This window comes from Pleurodeles waltl, chromosome 1_2 (assembly GCF_031143425.1).
Source record: "Pleurodeles waltl isolate 20211129_DDA chromosome 1_2, aPleWal1.hap1.20221129, whole genome shotgun sequence".
NCBI lineage: Eukaryota > Metazoa > Chordata > Amphibia > Caudata > Salamandridae > Pleurodeles > Pleurodeles waltl.
In genome coordinates, this window is record NC_090437.1 from 117,682,801 (window position 1) to 117,700,290 (window position 17,490).

General features: G+C 47.0%; 1 protein-coding gene across 1 annotated transcript in view; it reads right to left on the bottom strand.

Annotated features, from left to right (window-relative positions):
- FRAS1 (Fraser extracellular matrix complex subunit 1) overlaps nucleotides 1-17,490 on the bottom strand; it is a 1,443,020-nt gene that overhangs the window by 1,247,006 nt on the left and 178,524 nt on the right. The window contains exon 4 of the mRNA XM_069205798.1: nucleotides 6,330-6,489. Coding sequence (XP_069061899.1) covers nucleotides 6,330-6,489 — 160 coding nt within the window. The remainder of the gene's footprint in view (nucleotides 1-6,329; nucleotides 6,490-17,490) is intronic.

Consider the following 17,490-nt stretch of genomic DNA (forward strand, 5'->3'; position numbering starts at 1 on the left):
TTGAAGCCTGAAGTGCGGAGCCAAGCGTGTCTCCTTATGGTGACAGCAGTGTTGACTGTTCTCGCTGCAGTATCGGCTGCGTCCATTGAAGAGCGGATTTGATTGTTTGAGATCGTTTGTCCCTCTTCAACTATTTGCTGCGCCCTTTTTTGGTATTCCTGGGGAAGATGGTCTATGAGAAGTTGCATCTCATCCCAGTGTGCGCGGTCATATCGGGCCAGCAGCGCTTGAGAATTTGCGATGCGCCACTGGTTGGCTGCCTGTGATGCTACTCTTTTTCCTGCCGCATCAAATTTTCGGCTTTCTTTGTCCGGAGGTGGGGCGTCGCCAGATGTATGGGAATTTGCTCTTTTGCGAGCTGCCCCTACTACTACGGAGTCAGGTGGTAACTGCGAAGTAATAAACACTGGGTCTGTGGGTGGTGGTTTGTATTTCTTATCCACCCTTGGGGTGATGGCTCTTGATTTTACGGGCTCTTCAAAAATTTGTTTTGCGTGCCGTAACATCCCTGGTAGCATTGGGAGACATTGATATTGGCTATGTGTAGCCGAGAGGGTGTTAAATAAAAAATCATCCTCTATAGGATCGGAATGCAGTTGGACATTGTGGAATTCTGCTGCCCTAGCCACCAGTTGCGAGTATGAGGTACTGTCCTCTGGCGGTGACGGCTTTGTGGGGTATGAATCGGGATCATTGTCCGGCACTGGGGTGTCATATAGGTCCCAAGCGTCTTGATCCTGATTATCTTGACTTATGGTAGTTTGCGCTGGTGAGTGCATTTGTGGCGGTGTTTGTGCCGGCGATGCCTGTTGTGGTGGAGAGGGCGGAGGCGTGACTTTTTTAACCACTTTGGCTTGTGGTTGTGCGTCATCCTTGAGAAATCCGATCCTTCTTTTTCTCATTATTGGGGGAAGGGTTGATATCTTCCCTGTGTCTTGCTGGATGTACAGTCTCTTTTGTGTGTAGTCTGATTCTACACTTTGGAGCTCTTGTCCAAATCTGTGCATCTGGCCACTTATTCCTTGTTCCTCTGTGTAGGAAGGAGGTGTGGAACTTTTCGGCGCCGAGAGAGAATCTTTTTTCGGTTTCGGTACCGACAGAATTTTTGTGGCTTTCGGCAGTGTGTCTCGGTGCCGATGTTTTTCGGTGCCGGCATCTTGTTTTTGCTTCTCGGAGCCGCTATCTCGGCTCCGAGGTTGCTCCATGGCGGTCCCTCGACCGGAGTCGGGTGTCTTCGCTATGGGCGTGCCCTTTTTCGGCGCCTTCGACGGGTCGCCGGTTTTATGGGTCGAGCCATGGCCTGTCGGCAGTGGCGTCCCCTGGGCTTTTGTTTTTTCGATGGTTTTTATTTTCGACGTCTTACTCACTGTTTGTTGTTGTTGTTCGACGTCGGAGTCTCCGGATTCTGAGTCCGGAACCGAGAATGTTTCCTCTTCGTCGTCGAAACGTTGTTTTGTCGGCGTGGACGCCATTTGTAGACGCCTGGCTCTTCGGTCCTGGAGTGTTTTTCTGGACCGGAAGGCTCGACAGGCCTCACAGGTATCTTCCTTGTGCTCGGGGGACAAGCACAAGTTACAGACCAAGTGCTGATCTGTATAAGGATACTTACTGTGACATTTTGGGCAGAAACGGAACGGGGTTCGTTCCATCGGCTTCGATGTCGCACGCGGTCGGGCCGACCAGGCCCCGATGGGGGATCGAAGCTACCCCAAAGTCTTCCGATGATCGGTGTCGATGTACCTAACTATCCCGATACCGAACGGAACAATACCGACGTTTTCTTCCGAGATTCTGACTAACTTTCCGAACCGAAACACGGAGCGAAAAGGAATACGTCCGAACCCGACAGCGGAAAAAAACAATCTAAGATGGAGTCGACGCCCATGCGCAATGGAGCCGAAGAGGGAGGAGTCCTTCGGTCCCGTGACCAAAAAAGACTTCTTCGAAGAAAAACAACTTGTAATACTCCGAGCCCAACACCAGGCAGCGGACTGTGCTAAACATGTGTATCTGCAGCAACATATGCCATCGAACATGCTATTTTGCTAATTCAAAGTTCCTAAAGTTCCTACGTGAAATACCTTTCATTTAAAGTATTGTTTGTAAATCTTGAACTTGTGGTTCTTAAAATAAACTAAGAAAATATATTTTGATATAAAAACCTATTGGCCTGGAATTGTCTTTGAGTGTGTGTTCCTCATTTATTGCCTGTGTGTGTACAACAAATGCATAACACTACCCTCCGATAAGCCTACTGCTCGACCACAATACCACAAAATAGAGCATTAGAATTCTCTTTTTGCCACTATCTTACCTCTAAGGGGAACCCTTGGACTCTGTGCATGCTATTTCTTACTTTGAAATAGTGCATACAGAGCCAACTTCCTACACACGCCGTGGGACATCTTCTGACCAAAGGGGAAGTTCCTGGCATCTTCCGTTGTTGCACAATCTTCGGCTTCTTCCACCCGGAGGCAGCCCTTTTGCACCTTCATCTGGGGTTTAGTGGGCTCCTGCCCCCTCTGGACACTTGTGTGACTCGTGGACTTGGTCACCTTCCTTTACAGGTCCTCAGGTCCAGGAATCCGTCTTCAGTGCTTTGCAGTCAGTTATTGTCCTTGCAGAATCCCCTATCTCGACTTTACTGTCTTTCTGGGGTAATAGGGTAACTTTACTCCTACTTTTCAGGGTCTTGGGGTGGGGTATCTTGGACACCCTTAGTGTTTTCTTACACTCCCAGCGACCCTCTACAACCTACACTAGGCCACTCGTGGTTTGCATTCCACTTTTGGAGTATATGGTTTGTGTTGCCCCTAGGCCTATTTCTAACTATTGCATTCTACTGTGATTCTACATTGTTTGCACTACTTTCTTACTGTTACTATTTGTTCTTAAAACAATCTTGTCTTTATGTATTTGAATATACGGTTCCTGTATGGTGAAAGTCTGCAGTTCACTTACTCTGCGTTGTGAGGGCATAGCAGTTAGCAAGGCAAATTTTAATGTTATGAATTTTAAACTTGCTTTGTAGATTAGTTCAAATGGCTTCTTCATTAGTTATGCAAGTACCAATTGAGATTCCATATAGGTGTTTGTGCACTACTAAATGGTGTTATTATCTTTGCTCCTTCCATATCCTGTGATCACTGGGGCTGTGAACAAACGTCTTCCTATGAAACCCCTTGTGTAAGCTACTATTGCTTCAACATGTGCTTTCAAAAAAGCATAACTTATTCTTTGAGCAAATGGGTTGAATTTCTAATTTGTGCAGTTTCTTCTCTCCTGTTTTGAAGCAGGTTATGTTTGTTGCATTATGTGAATCTTTTCTATTTTGCATTGTAATAATACCTCGCTGTTTTCCCAGCTTCTCTGAGAACAGCCAAGAACTGCCATTGATTTTTCTGGAAGTCCTAAGTGGCCAAATTCTATGTCTTCAGGAGCCATGGCATTAGGCGTAATGCGTTTGGGTCTGGATATACAACTCTTCCCTATTGCATGGAAAGCATGCATTGCATTAATGACAATTTTATCATTCCTTGTGCCATCTTCATCAGATCAGAGTACCAAGTCTGTCTTTCTCACTGTGGGGCTAATAATATGAGTGTCATCTGTGACTGTTTGTATTTGTGTATCACCCTTGAGATCAGTGGTATGGGGTGGGGGTTGGCGCGTCAGTAAATATTTCTTTTCACTTTATCAACAATGCACTCCCTATGGACTGAGGGTATGGATGTCGAGTACTGGCATTTTGCAGAATTCTGAAAAAGTCTATTATTGGTTTTCCCCAATTTTGGACCAACCCAGTGTGTTTTACTTCCCACTCGTGTGGTATGAATAATTGCCTGCCAGCATACTGTCCACTCCTGGCAGATGTAGCACAGTGAGTTTTACTGTTCTTTGATCGAGTATGGCCAATGTCTGCTTTTCCATTCTTGATAGAGGAAAAGACTTTGTTCCACCTTGCTTGTTTGGATTAAAAAGTTGTTGTAGGAAAGTGCCCCTTTGATATGACGCCTGCAAAACTGCAACAAAGTAGCAAGACGACTACCACCAACATTGTAGCGCCTAATCCTGCCGGCTTTCTCGACTGTTTCCTGGTGGTGCATGCTCTGGGGGTAGCCTGCCTTCACCCTGTACCAGAAGCTCTGAAGAAATCTCCTGTGGGTCGACGGAATCTTCCCCCTGCTAACGCAGGCACCAGAAGCCTGCATCACTGGTCCTCTGGGTCCCCTCTCATCCTGCCGAGCGTGGTCCCTGGAACACAGCAACTCTACCCAAGTGACTCCCACAGTCCAGTGACTCTTCAGTCCAAGTTTGGTGGAGGTAAGTCCTTGCCTCCCCACGCTAGACTACAAAGCTGTGTACTGTGTGATTTGCAGCTGCTCCGGCTCCTGTGCACTCTTCCAGGATTTCCTTCATGCACGGCCAAGCCTGGGTCCCCAGCACTCCGTCCTGCAGTGCACAACCTTCTGAGTTGTCCTCCAGCATCGTGGGACTCCCTTTTGTGACTTCGCATGGACTCCGTTTCACTTTTCTTCTAAGTGCCTGTTGGGGTACTTCTGCGGGTGCTGCCTGCATCTGTGAGGGCTCTCTGAGTTGCTGAGCGCCCCCTCTGTCTCCTCCTCCAAATGGCAACATCCTGGTCCCTCAGCAGCACCCAAAAACTTCTACCGCGACCCTTGCAGCTAGCAAGGCTTGTTTGCGATCTTTCTGCGTGGGAACTGCAAGCTTCATCGCAACGTGGGACATCTGTCTTCCTAGTCCTCTTCTTTCTCGCAGAACTCCAAGCTTCTTCCAACCGGTGGCAGCTTCCTTGCACCTTCAGCTGGGGTATCCTAGGCTCCTACCCCCCCTGGACACTGTCGCTACTATTGGACTTGGTCGCCTTGTCTTACATGTACTCCGGTCCAGAAATCCGTTGTCAGTGCACTGCTGGTGTTTGTTCTTCCTGCAGAATCCCTCTATCACGACTTCTGTGCTCTCTGGGGGTAGTAGGTGTACTTTACTCCTACTTTTCAGGGTCTTGGGGTGGGGTATTCTTCTAACCCTCACTGTATTCTTACAGTCCCAGCGACCCTCTACAAGCTCACATAGGTTTGGGGTCCATTTGTGGTTCGCATTCCACTTTTGGAGTATATGGTTTGTGTTGCCCCTATACCTATGTGCTCCTATTGCAATCTACTGCTTGCATTACTTTTCTTGCTATTACTTACCTAATTTTGGTTTGTGTACATATATCTTGTGTATATAACTTATCCTCGTACTGAGGATAATCACTGAGATACTTTTGGGATATTTTCATAAAAATAAAGTACCTTTATTGTTACTAACTATGTTTATTGTGTTTTCTTATGATATTGTGCATATGACACCAGTGGTATAGTAGGAGCTTTACATGTCTCCTAGTTCAGCCTAAGCTGCTTTGCCATAGTTACCTTCTATCAGCCTAAGCTGCTAGAAACACCTCTTCTACACTAATAAGGGATAACTGGACCTGGCACAAGGTGTAAGTACCTCTGGTACCCACTACAAGCCAGGCCAGCCTCCTACACCCCGCACTCACAAAGTTCGGGGAATTTGCCCTGAACGATGTGGGGACACCTTGGCTAGAGCCAGGGTGCCTACACACTAAGTAACTTGGCACATAACCTTCACTAAGTGAGAGCTAGACATATAGGTGACTTATAAGTTACTTAAGTGCAGTGGTAAATGGCTGTGAAATAACGTGGATGTTATTTCACTCAGGTTGCAGTGGCAGGCCTGTGTAAGAATTGTCAGAGCTCCCTATGGGTGGCAAAAGAAATGCTGAAGCCCATAGGGATCTCCTGGAACCCCAATACCCTGGGTACCTCAGTACCATATACTAGGGAATTATAAGGGTGTTCCAGTATGCCAATGTAAATTGGTGAAATTGGTCACTAGCCTGTTAGTGACAATTTGGAAAGAAATGAGAGAGCATAACCACTGAGGTTCTGGATAGCAGAGCCTCAGTGAGACAGTTAGTCATAACACAGGTAACACATACAGGCACACTTATGAGCACTGGGGCCCTGGCTGGCAGGGTCCCAGTGACATACAACTAAAACAACATATATACAGTGAAAAATGGGGGTAACATGCCAGGCAAGATGGTACTTTCCTACAGTGATTTGAAAATTAAGTCTGAATTATGTATGCATTCCTATTACCAGGAATGCACAATGGCTAACGTAAACATCTGTACATCACTTGCACAACAATAATCTAAGCAAATACCGTTTAAAGCATTCTTCATTTTATCATATTTGTTTGCAGCACATATTGCACAAAAACTAAAACAAATTACTTACCTTGTGTGCTTGAAGCTGATGACAGACCACTGAATATGGAAAACATTATCTGTGACCACGTTGGGTTTGCTATCTTTTAAAATAAATTTGAAAGTGTCCTTTGTCTCCTGAATCTTCTCCTCATGCAGCACATATCGGATTTGACCACGATTGATATCCTCTGTAAGAACAGAGGAACTGAATAAGTCAATTTTGTCATTCTGAATATTGAGCTTGGTTTCCCTTTTAATTGCACAATTAAAAAATTTGAAAAGAAAAAAAAAACATGTTCAAAAACCATGAAAGTACATGTTATTTTTACAGCTGGAACCTAGCCAAAAGGCATAAGAATGGATTCTCATGTGAAAACAGCAGTCAATAAAATACTAAGCCAAGTAATGGTTGACTTTTTCAAACAATTCTATATTTCTACAAAGCTTGGCGGACGAAGGCATTGAAGAACATGTTACTTACCTTTGGCAATGCTTTCTGGGAGAGATTATCTATCTGCAGATACCCCACCTTTTGAATAATCCCCAGGTGTCAAACTGGATCTGGAAACTTGAGCAGTATACTTGTGTGCCTGTAGGTCGTGCCGCATAGCTCTTCACCAACTCCATTCTACTCCAGAAATTACGAGAGGGCCCTATAAAGGCACCACTCCTGAATGCTGATGTCCGTTGCTTTGGAGACTGCCTGCATCTCCAGACACAGAGCTTCAAACGCAAATTGATGTGAGAAGAGTGCAGATTCCTAGCCTTGGGATCTTATTAACCGATCGAGTCCAATCACAGAATGGGTAGGATGAGAGGTTAACTGAGGAATCTGCAGATAGCTAGAGTCTCTATCAGAAAGAAAGTAACCAAAGATAAGTCACTTGTTCTTCTGATAGAGACCTCTAGCTGCAGATTCCTCGCCTTTTGAATAGACAGCACATGAGTACCTATTCAGTGGCGGGTCTGTGAAGGGACTCAAATCAGACAGTCCTGCAATGCTAAACTGACAAAAAGCCCTTCTTGGGGAGGCTGACTGTCCAGAGAACAGTGCCTTGTGAATGTATAGAAAGATGCTCACGTAGCCAACAGGCAGTTGTCTAGGACAGTGGCAGCAGCTTCAGGTCCTGGTAGAATAAGCATGCAGTTCTTCCAGAGGCTGTTTTTTCGCCAGTGCATAGCTGGCAATGCAGAGCACGACCCAGCAGGAGTTGGCTCTTCTGCACAGCCTTGCCTTTTTCGCTCTAATGAACATCACAAAGAGCTGTTCACCCATCCATTGTTATTTGGCATAATCTTTGTAGAAGCTCAGTGCTCTCATCGGGTCCAAGCGATGGAGTTTTTCCTCGGCAAGGTGACACTTTGCCGGGTGTGTAACAGTGTCACAACCCTAGGCAAGAAAGATGCCAGTGTCCATAAAATGAGTTTGCATCAAAACTTCTGGTATGAAGGATGCTCTTATTCACAGAACCAGTTTGTCTGGGAAGATATAGTGTACAGTGGGTGAACACAGAGAGCCTGAAGCTTAATCACATGCTGTGCCGACGTTACGATGGCAAGGAACACTATATTCGGTGTGAGGAGCCGCAAGGGACAGCTGTGAAGTGGCTCTCAGAGTGGACATCATGAAAGTGAGGACCAAGGTAAGGTTCCACTGATGCACGGCAAAGGGGGAGGAAAGAAACAAATGTTCTATACCTTTAATAAAAAATAATAAAAAAAAATTAAAAAAAAAAAAAAGTCACCTAACAACTGTAAACCTAAACAAGTGCTGGTCTGTCAACTGTTTAAAAAAAAAAAAAAACAGAAAGAGTCAAAATTTTCCCTTTAACTGTGTCCAGAGCAAGGCCTTGCAGTGTGGGGACAAAACAAACAATAAAACGTCAGAAGCCTTGGCATGGAGGGGAGTCTATTTGATGCGTACAGGCAACAACCCAAATATTTGTTATACAGGCATATAAAGTTTCTGTCGCAAGATACCTGGCTACCAAAATAACATCTCCAGAGGAAGATGGAAGGTGTTCAGCTTTTGTCGCTCAATCTTCAAGCATGAAGCTGAATGCAGAACCCTGCCCTGCTGCGTTGACACCAGATTTTCCCTGAGGGGTAGAGGATCAGAGGACAGATATTCATGCGTTCTTGATACCATACTCGCTGTGCCCGATCCAAGGCTGCTAGGATGACTTTCAGCAGGTAGATCCTTATCTTCTTAAGAACTCAGGACAGGAGTGGTATCGGTGAGAAAAGCATACAGAAGTCCAAAATTCCATACACAGAAGTTCTGACACTGTTTTAAGCGGCGGCGCACAAATCAAGCCAAGGTTCATACCCTGATACCCACTGAGACTTCAGCTCCCACTGCAGGGTCTGCATATGCCAGTTGGTGTGCTCGACCAGCAGGATGGAGGAGGCCATCAGTCCCAGCAGGCTCAGAGTTGACCTCACTTAAATCCAGGTACAAGGCTGAAAGATCAGGTTCATAGCCTAAATGCCCTGGAATCTCTTTCCCGGGGATTAAGCACAAACCAAACTGCATCCAGAAATTGCCTGGATACCCTCGCAGGTGACAAGCTACGGTCTACAAATCCAGCTTGATTGATTGACTGATGAAGAGGAGTGTCTGAGAAGGAATCAGGTGTTACCTAGGAACATTGATATTGAATACTAAAGATGAAAGGGAATTCACCTTACTCTGGAAGAAGTGGACAACTGCATAGGGTGGGCCAATCTTCTACAGCCAGTCATCGAAGTAGGGGAAGACGGACACCCCTGGTGTCTAAAAGATGTGCTGCCACTACTGCTATTACTTTCCTGAATACCCAAAATGCACTGGTGAGATCAAAAGGGAGCACAACAAACTCGTAATGCTTCTGTCCCACCACAAATCACAGGCAGCCGATGGGTCTGCAGAACATGGAAGTAGGCATCCTGCAGGTCCAATACGCATATTCAGTCTTGAGGGTCAAGGAAAGAGACTATGAGCCAATGCAAGCACCTTTCATTTTTCCTTCTGGAGTAAGGCATTGAAAGGACTCGGGTCTAAAATGGGTAAAAGCCTCCATCTTTCTCAGCCACCAGAAAGTAGCGAGAATAACAACTACATCCTGCTTCCTGAGAGGCACCTTTTCCCTTTCGCCCAAAGGGACTTGGACTTCTTGCTGCGAAACAGAAAGAGGGCCACCTCCCAGTCATTGGGGAGATGTTTAAAAGTGGAGCGGTACAGAAAGGAAGGGTAGCGCATATCCCTTCTGGACTATTTGCAGGATCCACTTGTCTAATGTGATAGCCTGCCTACCCAGCAAGAATCCACAGATCCTGCCGCCCACTGGATAGCTGTGCTCGACAAACGACATGCTACGTGTTTGACAAGTAAGGGACTGCAGGGAGGACTGGCTGATGTGTTCACCTTCCATATGGGGGCTGTGGGCAACACAGAGCGAAATCGCTGGGTGATACGCTAGGGTTGGATTGGCTGCAAAAGCCATGGAAGGAGCAGTAGGTCTGGTTTGGTTGGCATGGTAGGGCAGATTCACCCAAGCACAAGGCCACACCATGCTCACCTTGAACCATTCGAGTGTGGAGTCTTCCTTAGCCCCAAACAGGTGAGTCCCACTGAACCACACACCCATGAGGGATGACTGTACATCACTTGAGAAACGCAGCAAAATTTAGAAGGAAAAATACTGGTACCAATGAAACGCTCAATGGAACCAGTGGTATCTAAGCCAAAAAGAATTGAAACCGTGCTGCGTCCAGACTGTCCTGTACAGCCTGGGCAAGGACAGGTTGGGCATATTTGTGGACACGTTGGACGATCTGAGTCACTGAGACCCAAAGAGCCTGGGAACAGTGCCCCAGGAGACAGCTGGCATTTACCGAATGAAGAGCCAGGTTGATGGAATAAAAATAAAAAAACTCCCTTCCTTGGATTCCCTATCAGAGGTAGTGGTTAGAAAAGTGTTGGGGTTAGTCCTGCTGGAGGCCAGCACCACTAAACTTTCTGGGGAGGGGTGCTGAAATGGGAATATGGGCTCCCCAGGGAAGTGCAATGTCTCGCTATTTGCCTGTTCACTGAAGGACAAGAACACAGCTTGGCCCAAGCCCCTAAGAAGGTATCCGTCAGTGCATCATGGAACAGCAGAAGGTGCTCAGAAGATATGTGCCCTGACTTGAAGACTTCCATTACCACTTTGGTTTTAACCGTCAAGGACTTCAGCCACCCAACGGATTACCATGATGTTGACGGTGGATTCTTAGTTTGCTGCTCCAGAGTGTGAGATAAGACCTGATTCAGGGGAGGTATCATCATGACAGGGCAGACTGAACCCATCAACTGCTTCAATCGTTGTCCGAGTCTATGCTAGGAATGTAAAGTGTGAATCAAGTGGGAGAAGCGGCCCCTTGACAGCAAGCAGGCACAGTTTGTCACGATCAGACCAATGGCAAGTTGGAGAGCACAATAGATATCTCCTCATCTGGAGTTGATGAATTTTGGCACTGATGTCGATTTCTCAGGAACTGGTGTGGACCACAGTGCCAGAGACCGATTCGGAATTGGAGGTGGTGGTGTTGTGATGGGCATGGAGGGTTCAACCACTGGCAGTACTCCAGAGGTAGAGCCTCTAAGGAAATGCCTCCTTGGCATGGTTACCCCCTGACTTTTTGCCTTTGCTGATGCTAAGTTATGACTTGAAAGTGTGCTGGGACCCTGCTAACGAGGCCCCAGCACCAGTGTTCTTTCCCTAAATTGTACCTTTGTCTCCACAATTGGCACAACCCTGGCACCCAGGTGAGTCCCTTGTAACTGGTATCCCTGGTACCAAGGGCCCTGATGCCAGGGGAGGTCTCTAAGGGCTCCAGCATGTCTTATGCCACCCTAGGGACCCCTCACTCATCACATGCACACTGCTTCACAGCTTGTGTGTGCTGGTGGGGAGAAAAGGCCAAAGTCGACATGGCACCCCCCTCAGAGTGCCATGCCAACCTCACAATGCCTGTGGCATCGGTAAGTCACCCCTCTAACAGGCCTTACAGCCCTAAGGCAGGGTGCACTATACCACAGGTGAGGGCATATGTGCATGAGCACTATGCCCCTACAGTGTGGAAGCAAAACCCTAGACATTGTAAGTGCAGGGTAGCCATAAGAGTATATGGTCTGGGAGTTTGTCAAACACAAACTCCACAGTTCCATAATGGCTACACTGAAAACTGGGAAGTTTGGTATCAAACTTCTCAGCACAATAAATGCACACTGATGCCAGTGTGCAATTTATTGAAAATACACCCAGAGGGCATCTTAAAGATGCCCCCAGAAAATATACCCTACTTCAAGTGTAGGCTGACTAGTTCTTGCCAGCCTGCCACACACCAGGCATGTTGCTGGCCACATGGGGAGAGTGCCTTTGTCACTCTGTGGCCAGGAACAAAGCCTGTACTGGGTGGAGGTGCTTCTCACCTCCCCCTGCAGGAACCGTAACACCTGGCAGTGATCCTCAAAGGCTCACCCCCTTTGTTACAGCGCCACAGGGCATCCTAGCTAGTGGAGATGCCCGCCCCCTGCGGCCACTGCGCCCACTTTTGGCGGCAAGGCTGGAGGAGATAATGAGAAAAACAAGGAGGAGTCACCCGCCAGCCCCTAAGGTGTCCTGAGCTGAGGTAAACCTTACTTTTAGAAATCCTAAATCTTGTAGATGGAGGATTCCCCCAATAGAATTGGAGCTGTGCCCCCCCTCCCCACAGGGAGGAGGCACAAAGAGGGTGTAGCCACCCTCAGGGCCAGTAGGCATTGGCTACTGCCCTCCCAGACCTAAACACACCGCTAAATCTAGTATTTAGGGGCACCCCAGAACCTAGAAAACTAGATTCCTGCAGACTTAACAAGAAGGACTGCTGACCTGAAGCCCTGCAGTGAGGATGGAGACGACAACTGCTTTGGCCCCAGCCCTACCGGCCTGTCTTCCTACTTCGAAGAAAACTGCAACAGCGACACATCCAACAGGGACCAGCAACCTCTGAAGCCTCAGAGGACTGCCCTGCAACCAAAGGACCAAGAAACTCCCGTGAACAGCGGCCCTGTTCAACAATCTGCACCTTTCTTGCAACAAAGAAACAACTTTAAAGACTTCACGTTTCCCGCCGGAAGCGTGAGACTTTCCACTCTGCACCCGAAGCCCCCGGCTCGACATGTGGAAAACCAACACCTCAGTGAGGACTCCCGGTGACTGCGAGCCTTTGAGTAACCAGAGACGACCCCCCCTGAGCCCCACAGTGACGCCTGCAGAGGAAATCCAGAGGCTCCCCCTGACCGCGACTGCCTGTAACAAGGGACCCGATGCCTGGAACCAACACTGCACCCGCAGCCCCCAGGACCTGAAGAAACCGAACTCCAGTGCAGGAGCGACCCCCAGGCGACCCTCTGCCTAGCCCAGGTGGTGGCTACCCCGAGGAGCCCTCCCTGTGTGCCTGCATCGTTGAAGAGACCCCTGGGTCTCCCCATTGCTTTGAATACAAAACCCGACGCCTGTTTGCACTCTGCACCCGGCCCCCTCTGTGCCGCTGAGGGTGTACTTTCTGTGCCTGCTTGTGTCCCCCCGGTGCCCTACAAAACCCCCCTGGTCTGCCCCCAGAGGACGCAGGAACTTACCTGCTGGCAGACTGGAACCGGGGCACCCCTGTTTCCATTGAAGCCTATGTGTTTTGGGCACCTCTTTGACCTCTGCACCTGACCGTCCCTGAGCTGCTGGTGTGGTAACTTTGGGGTTGCCTTGAACCGCCAACAGTGGGGCTACCTTGGACCCAACTTTGAACCCTATAAGTGTGTAACTTACCTGTGAACTTAACATTTACTTACCTCCCCCAGGAACTGTTGATTTTTGCACTGTGCCCACTTTTAAAATAGCTTATTGCTATTTTCATCAAAACTGTGCATGATATTGTGATTATTCTAAGTTCCTAGAATACCTAAGTGAAATACCTTTCATTTGAAGTATTACTTGTAAATCTTGAACCTGTGGTTCTTAAAATAAACTAAGAAAATATATTTTTTGATATAAAAAAATAACTATTGGCCTGGAGTAAGTCTGAGTGTGTGTTCCTAAATTATTGCCTGTGTGTGTACAACAGATGCTCAACACTACCCTCTGATAAGCCTTCTGCTCAACCACACTACCACAAAATAGAGCATTAGAATTATTGCATTTTTGCCACTGTCTTACCTCTAAGGGGAACCCTTGGACTCTGTGCACGCTATTTCTTACTTTGAAATAGTATATACAGAGCCAACTTCCTACGGCCTCTCTGCTCCGTAAGGCCCAAAGGCCATAGGGAGTCTGCAAAGGTCCAAGGAGTCGCAGCATGGCCATGAGAACTCATAAATCTGTTTCAGAGTGGCTGGAAATTTGGGGTCTGCCAGAACCAGTAGTGGGATCTACTCCTAAAATAAACAGATTTCAAAAGCGAGATAGAGAGCCATGGGGTCCCCCAGAGCTTTCTTAGGTGAATGCGAGTGGCGACAGGGGGCCAAGTCCTGCTCTATTTCTTATGCTTCCTTTTGGACTTACCAGACAAATTGAATCTCAGCAAAGAGCAGTCTCTAGAACTGATTTGTCGGCTTCTAGAGCGAGAATAGAACTTGGTGGAGCCTCTGACTTGAAGCACAACTTTGGCCGGTCCAACTGTGTGGTCTTACAAGGTTTGGTGATGTAGAGTTCTGCCTTGCAGTCCTAGATGGCCTTCGGATTCATGGATAAGGAGTCACTGCAAGCCTTAGAGCCGTGGCTCGACCCTAGGCACTACTGGCACACCTGATTGGAATCTGTCACAGACATCTCTTTGCAACAGTCCTAATAAGACTGAAACCCCCATAAACAGGTTGTCATTCACTTTCACACTGTTGAATTTCATGAGGAAAATGTCTGAGAGAGACAAAGAAGAGAGCGCCTGATCCATAACTGATGGCGAGGAAAGAAAGGAACTGACATCAGACTGCAGGAATGGCATCTTTAGAGGCCCTGCAAGTCATTTACTGAGGAGAAAGGCATCAGTGTACAGCCACTCTCAGCTTGCAGAGGTACTGCTGAAGTTTCCAGATCAGGTCTGAAGGTGAGGGACCTGGAGCTACGGCACCTTTTAAAGCTGACTGATTGAAGTGACCCAGCTCGCTCTAATGTCCACTATTGGTCGGCATATGTGAATCTACAGAATCACATGCCACGAACAGATACTTACAGGTAACATATTCCGTTTGATGGTCTGTGTGGCTGTTGATACACCAACTCTGCATAAACTGTAACGCAATCCCTCTTTAGAAGCAGTGGCTAGCCTGTAGAGTTGCAACAGTTTGAAAAAGAGTACGTAGCACTGCTTGTCCTGCACTAGCTTCTTGGCGTGCCAGAACATTCACACAGTAGTGCTTGGTGAAGATGTGTGGTGTGTATCATGTAGCTGTTTTACAAATGTAGACTATGGGGATGTTTCCAAGAAAGGCCATAGTTTCTCCCTTTTTGCGAGTGGAGTGAGTTTCTAGGAGAAACAGGTAAAGGTCTTTTGGCCTTAAAATAGCAAGTTTGAATACATTTGACTATCCATCTGCCTATGTCTAATTGGGATATAGGATTATCTTTATGAGGTGGAGAAAAGGGTACAAAGAGTTGTTTAGTTTTCCTGAAGGTCTTAGTTCTATCTATGTAGAACATGAGTGCCCTTTTGACATCTAGGGTAAGAAGGGTTCTTTCCGCAATTGAATCTGATTGGGAAAACAAACTGGCAGCTCAAAAGACTGTCTGAGGTTAAGCTGTGAGACTACCTTAGGTAGAAATTTAGGAAAAATGCAAAAGAACCACTTTGTCTCTATGTATTTGAAAGAAGAATTCTTCTAAGGTTAAAGCCTGGAGCTCATTTAAACACCTGAGTGCGGTAATGGCAACTGAGAATGCCACATTGCACGAAAGAAATTGAAGGGAGGCCTGAGTGTAGGGGCTCAAATGGGGGACCCATGAGTCTGGTGAGAACGATGTTAAGGTTCCAGGAGGGTGTTGGGGGAACCCCTGGTGGAATAACTTATTTGGGTCCTTCCATGAAGCCTTTGATAACTGTATTTTGGAGGTAGGCAGCCATTGCAGCGTGGAGTAACCATATGGAAGTGTATGCTAAATTTGCCTTTTGTAAATGAAGCAGGCAGACAATGTCTTGCATCCTGGCTTTCAGAGGATCACTTTGCTTTGATCAACAATAGCAAACAAAGTGCTTCCAATTTGCTGCATAACAGGCTCTAGTGGTGGGTCTGCGTGCTTCCTGAGACTATCCATACATTCTGGTTTAAGTCAAGACAGTCAAACTCTATGACCACAGGAGCCAAATCGCTAGGTTGAGCGTTTTCTGGTCTGGGTGCCTGATGTTTCTTTGATTTTGAGTGTGGAACTACAGAAAGGTCAAGGAGTGTTGTGAACCAAGGTTGATTCACCCATGTGGGAGCTACCAGGATCATTGTAAGAGAAGTTTGCCTGAGCTTCCATACCAGGATGGAAAGAAGTGGGAGGGGTGAAAAAGTATAGGCAAATATTCATGAACAAATCATCCATAGTGCATTGCCTTTGGATAGTGGGTGTGGGTACCTAACAGTGACATTTGTGCATTTGCTGTTTTCTGCTATGGTGAAAAGGTCAATCTGAGGGAACCCCCAATTTTTGATGAATGGTAAGGACACTTGTGGGATGGAGTTCCCATTCGTAGACTTGATGCATTCTGCTGAGCAGGTCTGCATGCATCCATAGTGAAGGTTATGTGGTGAACAGTGTCCAAAAAAGGCTGCCCTTTTAACAAGTTCTTGGTGTTCCACCATTGCAGAGACTGTTGACGAGCTAAGCATTGCTGCAGGGGATGCATGTATAACCTTGCATGGGGAACTGTTGCAATGCAGGACGCCATCATTCCTAGCAGATCCATAACTGTCTTCACTGTGGGAGTCTAATTTGTTTGGAACTGGGCTAAGGTTGCCTGAAAGTACTGAATCCGAGCGGGATTAGGGTAGGCTACACCCATCTGTGTGTTTATGTCAAGTAAGGTTGAACCTGTCGAGGTTGGAGGTGATATTTGGGGATGTTGATAGTAAACCCCCGGCTGTGCAGGAGATCTATTGTCATCTGAGTGTGTTGTTGATACTGCTAATGTGTACTGGCTTTGATAAGTCAATTGTCTAATTAGGGGAATACATGAACATTTTATCTTAACAGATGTGCTGCGACGATCACTAGGTATTTTGTGACACTTGAAGTCCTGTAGTCACCCGGAATGGAGGAACTTTGAACTGATATTGTTTGCCTGCTATGACAAATCTCAAGTATTTGTCGTGAGCATGGTGTATTGGTATGTGAAAGTAAGCGTCCTTTAGGTCTAATTTTGCCATAAAGTCGCCCAGTTTTGGGTGACAGGGTAGTCACTGTTTTGAAGTGGGTGTTGCTCCGCGAGTGGCAGCATCCTTGCTCTAACCTCTGAAGGAACCTCTTTAGTAACTCCTGGTGTAAGAGGCTTGGGGCTGTTTTTGGGAGCTTGATGCCTCTATGTAGGTGGACTTATATGTTTCCCTGCAGCTTAGGCAACAAAAGAAGCCCCTGGGAGTGGCAGTGTGTAACGCTTCAACTGCTTTGGCCCAGTCTGTCTTTCTTCCCTTTCTAAGGGAAAATCTACCTGTTAGCCAAAGAGGTGTTCTTTACCGAAGGGCATGTTTAGAACTGCCTGTTGGACCTCCTGTTTAAAACCGGAACACCTCAACCAACCGTATCGTCTAAGGACACTACTATGAATTCCTCTAGCTGCAGTATCTGCAGCATTGAGGGTGCAGTGAATGGAATTATTAGTAATGGCCTGCCCCTCCGTAACAGTCTGTTGATCCCTTCTTCTAAGTTTTACAGGGAGGTACTGTAAAGGTTCCTCCATCTCATTCCACTGGGCTCAATCATAACAGACCAAAAGGACCTGAGAATTGGCGATAAGCCGGTAGTTGGCAGCCTGCCCGGCAACACTCTGCCCAGCAGCATCTATGTGCTTACTTTCCTTTGTAGGGGGTGGGGGGGGCATCCCAATTAGCCCATCAGCCCTCTTGCGTGGGGTGGTTGTAACAATGGAGTCTGGTGGTATCGGACTCCGAATTAATAAGGGTTCTGATGGTGTTTTATATTTTTTGGCCACCCTGG